Source organism: Buteo buteo, chromosome 7 (genome assembly GCF_964188355.1).
Source record: "Buteo buteo chromosome 7, bButBut1.hap1.1, whole genome shotgun sequence".
Classification (NCBI taxonomy): domain Eukaryota; kingdom Metazoa; phylum Chordata; class Aves; order Accipitriformes; family Accipitridae; genus Buteo; species Buteo buteo.
Window position 1 is genome coordinate 44,005,988 of NC_134177.1, and position 11,128 is coordinate 44,017,115.

Sequence of the window (11,128 nt, forward strand, 5' to 3'; positions counted from 1 at the left end):
TGACATTTCTTGGTACAATAAATCAATGGCTCTCCTCCCACAAGTGTATCAGAAACCTGTGGGACTGTGCCCTCGTAAGACACCCTGTACACAATAGATCAGCTCTGCACAAAACAGGCTTTAGTGTCTTGAAAGGGACACAGATGTGGATGAAATTTGAGTAGCTTTGGTGTTGAAAACCTTCCAGTGGATCACAACAGAATTATAAAAGTTTATTTGGAAAAGGCTTGTGGGATTTAACTCCGAACAGGCAAGCTTTTTTTTTCTAGATTGTGTACAAAAATATATCTTTAAAACACAAATAGAAGTTTCCTTGCAAAGGGCAATGTTGAGCAGAGTTAAGACCCAGCAGTTCAGAGATGTTGCAATTCCCATTTCTGAAAGCATTGATTTTAACATAACAGAATGTCCCAAGAAAAAAACCCGTTTCGCAGACAGCTTGGTTAATGTGGGTATTGGAGCGTAGCTCCAGGTATAAATGACGTCAAACGTGTAACAATTTTAGCTTAGTAATCTTCAAATAAGATATTTTCTTTCCTCATCTTGTAAAGCCAGTGAATCTGCCAAGTAGTCTTTTAACCCCGAAATGTTTCTGTTGATCCTGAGCATAAACCAGATTTATTTTCTGCAATTTTTAGACCACTGAACAGAGATAACATCTAAGTTTCACCAAAGGCTCTGAGCCCGAAGTGGCGGTGATGGAAGCTGAAGGCTGTGGTTACTCCCTCAGTGATTTGGGAGCTCAGGTTTTGCTCTGAGCCAGGGTCCAGGTTTGCTGCAGCATCGTCTGAGGGCTGAGTCAGAGATCCACTGAGTCACTGCGCAGGGTCCTGGTATTGGCGGAGCTGGGGGGAAATGGATGGTTTAAATACTGTGAGAATCTTTATCAGCACAGGAAATGACAGCTCATTAAAATACTAACCGTTAAGCCTGTTTAGATCACTGTCTGGAAAAAAATTAACCATTGAAGGTTCAGATAACTTGCAGGAAGAAAGGTGCTCTGTTTAGATGGTGAACCCGGTATGCGAATTAATCAGCTTTGCTAATTGTCCAGTGGCATAAAAATATTTCCGTTGGAATCTGTTTTTCAATGGTTTATAAAATGTCTAACTCTCAAAGAAGTTGATACCGTGCTGGAGCAAAACTTCCAGTTTCTTTTAAGGGAGGAATGGCTAAAATAACCAAATATGGAGCCTCTTGCTAAATGCCTTACTGCTTTTGAGCTGCAGGATGGATTTTACTTGCATTCTTACAGGGGAATGGAGAAATGTGAATCTAATATAAACTCTGTGTGGGAGGAGCGGGTGTTGGGTGTGATGATTTAATGAAGTTTTGCATAGTTGTTCGGAAGGTGAAAGCCTTTGCTTTGGCCCTTTGGCCTAGCTGTCAATAGCTAGTCTGATTTAAATAAATTAAAAAAAAAAAAAAAAGAGTTGGAGGTACTGGGAGTGAAGACTCCATCCCAGCACACCCCCTCCTTCGTTTGTCACATTCTTCAGTGCCACTTAACTCCCTTTTTTGTAGAAGGAGATAATCTCTGGCCTTGGGCCATGCTTGCTGCAGGACGGCCAGGGTGAGATACCGAGTGTGTGCAGGGTTTGTGCTGACAAAACGCACAGTGATATTTTCCTCTCAGTTTGGTTTTCTGTTGTTTCAAAATTTCTTTTGCTGTTGTCTTCATTTGGAATGGTGGTGCTGGCATTTCCTAAAAGGATGTTTTTTTCTATAGCTGGACTAGCCCGAATAGCTGAATCTGAGCAAAACATGTACGACGCTGTTTGTCCCCAGACTCTGAGAGGGTCCGGACAAGGACAAAGCGTGCGTGCCAGAGAGTCTGACAAAATCAGTCCCCCTGTTAACAGTTAAACGGTTTTTCCAAATTAACAGCTGTGGATATTAGAGAGATCATCCGTAAAATGGGGTTGTGACTCAATATTGCATCACCTTTCCAAGCAGGGCTTCGGTGTGTTTCAGCCTGGGAGCCTGGCGCCTTGTTTGCACCATCTATTCAATTACTGTGGTTCTCATTTCCCTTCAGATTATCATTTCCATGATAAAATAGACTTCCATGTTTTTAAACCTGTGGTGCTTAATGTTTCTTGATCGTCGCAACTGGAGGACTGATTCCAGTTGTTCATACGAGCTGCTGAATAGGGTATAAAATTCAGAACTGAATGCCACTGAAGTTCTTATTTACATTTTTAATTTCCATCAGAATAAATGGAGTTTAAGAACTGCTTGGAGTTAATCAGCTGCTTAATCATCACTTGCTGTTGGAGGCCTCTTACAAAAAAAAGTTTCATTAGCAGTAAAAATCCCACTGTATTAATGTTCCTAAAACATGGGTCTAAAATGGCAACTTCAGTGTTTCTTGAAAATACTTGCTAATTCTAACATTTCTCTCTGGAAGAATAGGTGAATATGCACATGTGCAGAGGCTTTTATAAGATGGGAGCTTTATATCCAAAATCGTGGACTGATAGATTTTTTGTGTGTGAAGTGTTTGCACAATGATACTAAAAGGCAGCATTTGACAGAGGACTGTACTTCAGCATTTAGCACAGCTTGTAATTATCTGAGCGTTCACAAACTCTAAAAGCATAGGTTACGAAATGTTGATAACTCAGGAGTAACCTATACCCTTAAAGATCTTGTAAGATGAAAAATATGCCTTTCAAAAGTGCAAATATAATGATTAAATGGTTTTAAAGAAGTATTTTTAATATTAGTCAATACTCTAGTGAGCTGCATTTTTACTAACTTTCTATTTTTTGTTAAACTGGCATAGGGAAAATACCTCTTCCCCACCCCTTGGTTTGGCACTTCATCCACGTGTGTTTGAGAAAACTCCTGCCTGTAGTTCCAAAGATTCTGTTAAAAAGATAAGTTTCCCAAAAATCTTTCCTACCTCTTCATGACTAGTGCACGTGTTTGAGGTTCAGCTGTTGACAGGCATTCTTTGAAAAGCAAATGAATAAATTGTACAGTGTATTTTAATAAACACAGTTTTGCTGTAACTGGAATAGAAGTTGTAGGAGTCATATTGTCAGAATCTGTACATAGTTGGTGTAATTTTTAAGCTGATCCTAGAACAACTTTGCTGAATCTCTGTAGTGTGGTGCTTCAAACAGATGTGAAGTTTTGTTTTATTTGTTGGAAAAAAAGCTATGTAATTTTTCATTTGCATAGAAATCGTAGCTCTTAATTAAAAAAAAAAATCAAAGATACATCTGTTTAATTACAAATATCAGGTAATACTTCTGAAAACAAGCTTCAGCAGTGTTTTGTTCAGTGAAGCAAAATTCTTAATGGGTGTTTATGTTGTAGTATTAGAATGCAAGTAATGTTTTTTACTGAAATGTTATGATTTTAATGAATTTGGGCTATACCAAAGGCTAGTACAATTTTTTGGAAGTCTGTTTTCAGTTTCAATTCCTTATAAAACATTCAATTTTAGCAGAGAATCACAATGAGTTAAAAAAAATTGGTGTTTAATGTTAAGTGTTTCTAAAATGTCTTCTGAATCAAAATTTCTTCAGAGTTTTTTTTTTTTTTCCTCAAAAAAAACCAAAGCATTTTTTTCTGAATCTTATGGTAAAACTGTAGCTAGTCTCTTTGTTTTTCAAGTAAATTTTGGTGAAAGGACAGAATACACAAGAACAGCATCTCTCTTCCTAGGAGTGCCTGCCTGTTGCTGATTAACTGCAAAATTGATTAATAACAATGATAGCAACTAGTGAAATGTATTTCATTGCTTATTTTTACACACAACTTCTCATGAATGGGGTTTTTGTGGTTTTGGTTTTTTATTTTTTTTTATTTTTTAATTGAAGTCCTTCGGGAGCTCACTAAGATCTATATTCTGAGCCTTTAAGAAGGGACAGCAGGTTGTGTGTTTGGGGGGTTTTTGTGTGTTTTGTTTTGGCAGATAGAGACTACAAAGTGGGGATGAGCTACGTTCTGTTGTGCACTAAGATCCTTTTATTTTCTTACCCTTTCCTAGTCTTTATTTGAAAGACAACAGGCTTGATTCTCAAAGGAAAATGCAAGGAATTGGTTTTAGATTATTCTACAAACAGGGTTATCTTCCAGCATCTTCCCTCCTTAAGTCGGATGTGTAAATACGCTTGTGGTTTGCATGTCGACTTCTGAAACTGCAGCAGTCTTTTGAAGGTGTATCTTCGAGTCACTGCTAAGTGGCGCAGAATTATGATGCAAATCTGCTCCTTCTGCCTGTGTACCTGCCTCTGTTTGAGTGTAATCCCTGAAAATTTATACTGAAGTCTTCCCCCTCCTCCTTTGGTAAGAACAGGGTTAGGGAGTTGAAGTTCACTAGGTTTGTGGGGGGATACCAAGCACTTGTTTGTAATGAAACAAAATGAAAACTGGTTTTTAAGACTTTCAGATCTAAGATTATGCCTATGCTTTGGATATTAGGTGACATATGAGTTAGCTGGTTGATTAAATGATTGAATTTTGTCAAAAGAGTGCAAGTAACCAATACTGTCCTGCTGAAATGGGATTTCAAGAATTTTATTCCTAGTACTGTGGATTCATGATTTTCTAGATGAATGTGCAAAATATTGCAGAGTTTTAGAAGCCTTGCATTCAGGATCTTGGAGTTCTTCAAAATAGCTTTAATAAAAATGAATGTTGTGTACTTAATTCTTAGTCATGCTCACAAAAAAAAAAGCTGAATTCTTTTAGTGAAAAAAATTTTGAAATACAGTGTTGATGCACCAGGATCTCTTCAAGCCGTCTGAACTTGGTTTTCATGTCTTTGTTCTGTTGTTTAATGCTAATTGGGCACTGACTTAGTTCAGTTTTCAGAAAAAAAATTGAGGTATTTGAACAACCATTCTGTTAATCATTCATCTCTCATCATTTAAATATTCCTCATTTCATAATCATGCAGAAATTTAAAAGTAAACTATTACCCTTCAGTAGCTTTTCTGGGCTTCCAAGTGTCATTCGAAAAAGAAAAGAAACCTCAAAATGTAACTCATTTTTTAAAACTGTGACTCGTACTGATCGGCGAGTCATTAGGAGCATTTTTACCACGAATAGTCAGCTTCGTAAGGGATGGTTCTGAAAAACTAGAAATCATTTGTAAAAGTTGACATACTCTTGTGTAAAATGTGTAATAGACGTGCCTTAGTCTCTGCTCTTCCCCCCCCCCCCGAAATTTTACCAGTCTAGGCACAGAATTTACTCACCCATTTGTATCATTGTGACGGTGAATCATGAGGGAAGCAATCTTTTTCTTGTAAATATGTTCAAAAAAATTATTTGCCCCTGGCTATTGAAGGAAATAGATTTAGTGGAGGAGAGTGAGCTACTTCATTTCTTCGGTCTGTGCATTTTCATAAATTCTGAAGATTAGAAAGCTGTTATTTTTTAATTGGGCTTTAGCCTGGAAAATGGAATATTGTGTCAAATCAGAAGACTGAGGAAAATAATTTGAGAGACCTAGCCCTCCCACAGTCATTTGGAGAGGAGATGATCAGTTTGTAAAATTGTCCATGTGTATCTTGGTGTCTGAAGCATGTTTTACTAAATCCTCCCTGAAGTGTTGAAATTTAGGTGACTTTTGTAATGTAGAAGACCATATTATTTCTTTAGAATTAAAAAAAAAAAAAAAGTTAAGATCTTAGCTCTCTTTGAAGTTAAAATGGCACTTGTCAGTAATGGGAACTCTCCCGTGGCTGGGGTTAGGAGTGTTGGTGCACATACGGAGATGAAACCTTGGGAGCCTTCGGATTGTGCGTGTGTTCTCACCACACCAGCCAAGCTAGTGTTGTGGCTAGTAGTAATTTCTTCTGTATAGTATTTAAGTTTGTGGGTTTTTTTTAAAGTATTGTGACAATTATTAAGGCTCTTTGGACCTCCTGCTAAATAGCATGGTGTATAGATATAAAGAAAAATTACCTAGGTTGTTTCTGATTGAAGTCTGGACAGGCTGTGATATTTGCAGAATGGAAGTTGGGGGCTGCTGTAAGTCTGTCCAGCGCCAACACCTTTACGCCGTAGAAGTGGGAGAGGGTTCTTAGTTCCAAAAACGTATCCGTGATCTTTGTAACGTTAATGTCAGAACAAGGTGTTCAGTTATGTATTGTAGCTTTTGTGCAAGTCATCTGCCATAAACCATGGCATGATTCAGAACAGGGTTCATAGTTCCTTCTTTGTTCCTTTGTTAATCACTGACTTGTGGGAGGCGCCTGCAGAATTTGCTAATGCATTCTTTTTGGGTAAGGATGACGCACAGATTGTCCTAATAAGGACTTAGTTTGAGAAAGGGGCCGTCTTCTTTGAGAAGATAGGGGCAAGTCATAGGGCGAGCAGTTTCTTTTTTAACTGAGGGATGACACAAGCACAAGTCATTTCCTTATTAATCGGTTCAAACCAGTTCTTACAGGAACTGCTGGTGATAAATGTGGGACTTCTGAGAAGTCATTCATTTGATTCTCAGCACTGCACCAGTGCAGAGCCTCAGCTGGCTTCTCCCTGGCTTTAAGGAAATGCTCTAGCTCGCAGCTTCTTTCTGTGTTACCAGCAGTGTATTGTCACTGGTTTGCTCTGCAATTTTTTTTCTTTTTAAGCACTTTTTGAGGATCTGGGGAAATATGGCCCTTTCAGAAGTATCAGATAAAAAGACGAAATACACTTTATTTCGTGGTTATGTTTTCTCAAGTAGCAATGCCCTTCTGAGCTGTAGCTCAGTCTGAACTTTGTTCTGTTTGGGTCAAAGTGGTAAGTTTTAAAAAAAAAAAAAATGTTTTTGTTTTTGTTTTTTTTTTCTCCCTTATTTTGTCTGTTCTCTGGGATGAACTTTGCATCAGTGCTATTCCAAGTATAGGTCCTTCTCTTCAGAAGCCATTTCAAGAGTATTTGGAAGCTCAGAGGATAAAACTTCACCACAAATCAGACGGTGGCGTGCCACAGGTAAGAACCTCTCTGCCTCCCCTCCACCCCCCTCCCCTCCCAATTAATTTTTCCCTTCTCTAGCTGTCTTCTGACTTGTCAGGTTTACCAGTATAACTCTTGATTTTGTTTTTCAAATATTTGCAGTGGCCTAGGGAGTAGATAAAAATCTCATTTTAAAAGCAACCTGGGAATTAAAAGTAATACTGTAATTGTATGCAAGTGGACTTAAACCTCTTGGAGAATAAAGAAAACAATAAAGTAAGGCCAATAGCACACCTATTTTGAAAGAGAAATTTAAGCAGAAAAAAGTTGCATTTACATGTGGAATGGTAACAAACGGTGTGCAGCATCAATAGTTCAGAAGCCAGTAAGATCTGTGGCTTAATGGCCAATAAGAGAAACAAAATCCCTGAGCCTTTTGTGTTCAAACAGAAAAGAAAAATACGGTGTTTAGACTCAGTACAAAGGAGCAGAAGTGTCCTTTCATATAAAAAAAAAAAAGTATTTTTAAAAACATCCTGAATTTTTAGTGGGGACAGAACAACTTTGCAGTGAAATTCCTTAGGATGCTATGGCATTTTTAGATAAAATCCATTAATCTAACTCCCATTTCACATCTAATACTTGTAGCTCTTACAAATGTTTCTTTGCCCATTTCTTACCACAAAAGAGACTAAATTAGGGAGGAGCAGGCTGGAATAACTAAATATGCAGATTCCTTTTATGCACATTGAAGTAATTTTTGTGCAGTGCATTGCTGCCCTCCTTTGACAAAAAAATACAAGTTAAGAGTAGCCATGGAAAACGCTCGAAGTGGGACTGCCGAGGTCATCGCATTAACTTCTACTGACACCAGAAGAATCGGATACTAATTGGAAGATAACACAGTATATGCAGTTTAGGGAAAAAACATTGTTCACCAATGACCTTATTGTTTTCTTTGCAATGAACATGACAGGGAATGACAGTCAGGGTTGCTAATTCTGAACTCCATGAATTGTTAGCAAAGACGAAACAATACTAGGAATAATAAATCACTTCACTAGCACACTAGTAATGATCAAGGATTCATCATCTGCCCTGCAGTGTATTTGGCAAGTCCTCCTGCATTGTCTTTCAAGGGACTAAAGTCAGCTTTACAGCGGGACCTGCAGGAATCCTGTCGGCTTGCACTTGGTTCCTGTTTTTAATTTGATAAATTACATAATAAAAAAAAAAATGGTTAGGCTCTTCCCTTTCACCCAGAAAATGGAGACTTCTCCATTGTGCTGTCCACTAATCTTAATTTTCCTCCTTCTTCTGTTTTGTCTCTTCAGGGGGAAAACTGGCTATCCTGGATGTTTGAAAAATTGGTGATTGTCATGGTTTGTTATTTTATCTTATCTATAATCAACTCCATGGCCCAGAGCTATGCCAAACGACTGCAACAGAAGATGTACTCTGAAGAAAAAACCAAATGAGCTTGGGAAAAAAACCTTGGAATGGGTTTTAGCGGACACAAAAAATGACACATCTTTCCATATGTTTAAAAATCAGCATTATTCAAAAATGGGGGAAAACTTTTTAACATCAATTTTCAACTATAACAAGTTTTGATTTAATTTTGAAAGTAATTTGGATATTAGAGCAGACGTTTCACTGACAAACTTATAAATGTTAAGGTAAGGTATAAATGCTTTACAAGTCTGAGTTGTATGATACAGGATGGACAATGTGATGTTAAATGGTGTTTAACGCAAGTGTCGTCCATCCAAATTACTTCCAAAACTTATGATTTAATACTCTCCACTTCCTGATTTAACTTCAGACTGACCTAAGGGTAACCTTTTATTTTGAAGGGTGGCTGGTTTGCTTTTTCCATAACTTTCAAGACCATCAAAATGTATATAAATGAATACCGATTGGATACAAACTGTTGCATGTCCTTCATGGTAAGGCTATTCCATCTGAATTCTCCAGTGTCCCATCGCATTGCACGTGCTCTCGGTTGGAAAAGCCACCCTCTTAAACTTCATGATGTTAGCAGAGATGATTGATGTCAAAATGCTGAAGCTGACATTTTTTATTATGTATATTTAGAATGAAGTTAAGATAAAACTTTATAAAGTCATCTTTGATCATTCCAGAATTTCTTGTGTCAGTCTTTTTAAGCTGTTTCTTTTCCTCTCTGCTTTTGTATGCTCAGTTTCTTTAGTTTCTTTATTAAGCCTTAATCCCATGAATCGCATGCTTTACTCATCCTTCCTGCACAAATGGTGCTGAAGCCCTTTGTTCTTTTTTTTTTTTCTTTTTTTCTTAAGAACTTCTTACTTAGCAGAAGGAAGTAGAAAGGATATCACTGGCTTGAAGTACGGCTCACTGGTTAAAATAGGCAAGTTGAATAGCTAGTGATATTTGTTATCACAAATTCTTCTCAGATGTTTGCCATTGATCACAGCACCGTGGGCAATGAAGGAGAAGAGAGGGGGGAAGAGTAAAGATTCCAGCTGAAAACAGACTTGATGTCAAACCCAGCAATGATGCAGAGAACCTTACGCTTAGGCTTTTAAAGTCAGATCTTTCTAAAACGTTGTTATGAATTGGTGTGTGTTCCAGTTCTAATGTACATGAACATAACTAATATTAAAATGGATCTTTTTCCCTCTTTAGTAAGTAGATATCCATTCCACTGCTACTGTATATGTATTACTACTCTAATAACTTTTGAACTATTGTTTTTTATTTTTATCCTAGGGGTAAGTAATAAGAATTAATTTGACTTTCAATTAGTGTTATCAAAAGGTGGCATATGAGCACAAAGTAGATTAGATCTTGCTCTTGCTCAGGTTAGATTTATCCCTGCATGAGGCTAGGGCAGATCTTGAGCAAGGTGTGAGAATATGTATTTTGTTCAATCCTGCCTGAATGTCCTCTTGTGTTGCCAACCGTCGTGACATCTCCATGGCTGTACCATCCTGTCGGATAGCTTATCAGACTGATGTTGACTGTTGGATCTCATGGCAACAACAGTCGGTAGGCTGTCTGACATTTTGGTATCTTTCATCTGACCGTTTGCTCATCCATCTCCAACTGTTTTCATTGAACATCAACAGCATATAAGTGTTTTTAAGGTTAGATGGAAATGAGTTCAGAAGTCACGCAGTGCAGCAGTCTACATAAGAAACATCTTTTAAAGTTTCATCTCAGTTGTGTGTGAGGTTTGTAGTGTTTCTCCTGTATGCTTCATATATGACTTTAAACAATGTTACTGAATGAATGGGGAGGCTTTTAATAGGGACTTCTCTCGGTAGAGCTGCTGACTAGATTAAATTTAAATATCTAAAAGGCTGAGTGCTGGGAGGTACTACAAGATAGTTAAAAGCACAAAGGCCATTCATTTGCCCCTGTGGATTTTTAAAAGATAAGCAGTATTTCTTAAATCTTGGCCCTAGCAGCTTTTTCACTTCTTGGCCTAAATATGGTCTTTGAAAATAAATTAGCAAAGAACTTGTTCTAATACAATACACATTCAAAAAAATCATAGTTCTATTTGATACTTCACTTTTTTCAGTCTCCTCAAACTTTCATTTTGCACTTTGTAAGAGATCACGTCAGCAATTCATAGCTGTTTGTTTCATTTTCCTTCAGGATATTCGGATTAGTGAAACAGCCTTTTGCTACTTTCCCCAGTTCTAGTGGCAGCTTTTTTTCCTCAAATCTGCTATTTCACCTTAGGGACACTGTATTTACTTCACACAGTTCTGGTAGCGTCTTAAGGCCTTTCGTGAGACATTTATGCCATGTTGAGGTCCCTGTGTGCTGTCAGATTGAAATGAGGAGACTGTAACAATAACTAAAAAGAAAAAAACCAGTCTCCTCATAATTATGCCTCCTTGCCTACTGAAAAATCACTAGACAAAATGAAAGCCTTCTCCCACTTGTATTTCAATATATGTTTACATACATATAGTGCGAAATATATCTCTTGTTCTGCAACTCATGTTTGTACATGTCCATTCCAATAAGCTATGCTGTTATTTTGAAGCTTTCTAACACTATTTAAAGGGACTGGTCATTCTACTTGCTTCTACCTGTTGAGCTGCTGGGAGATAAGAAGACTTGGTAAAAGGTAAAAAAAAAAATAGAAATGAAAGTTATGCAAACCTAATGAGATTTGCAAATGGATAGTTTTATGTTTGCTTAAATAAAGAAACAAATAACTGTT

General features: G+C 37.4%; 1 protein-coding gene across 8 annotated transcripts in view; it reads left to right on the forward strand.

The window, feature by feature from the left end:
* The window catches only part of VMP1 (vacuole membrane protein 1), a 71,333-nt gene extending 60,205 nt beyond the window's left edge, over positions 1–11,128 (forward strand). For all 8 annotated transcript variants that reach the window (XM_075032926.1, XM_075032930.1, XM_075032929.1 and 5 more), the window contains 2 exons: positions 6,840–6,942; positions 8,241–11,128. In XM_075032926.1, the coding sequence (XP_074889027.1) occupies positions 6,840–6,942; positions 8,241–8,384 (247 nt within the window). In that variant the 3' untranslated portion in view covers positions 8,385–11,128. The remainder of the gene's footprint in view (positions 1–6,839; positions 6,943–8,240) is intronic.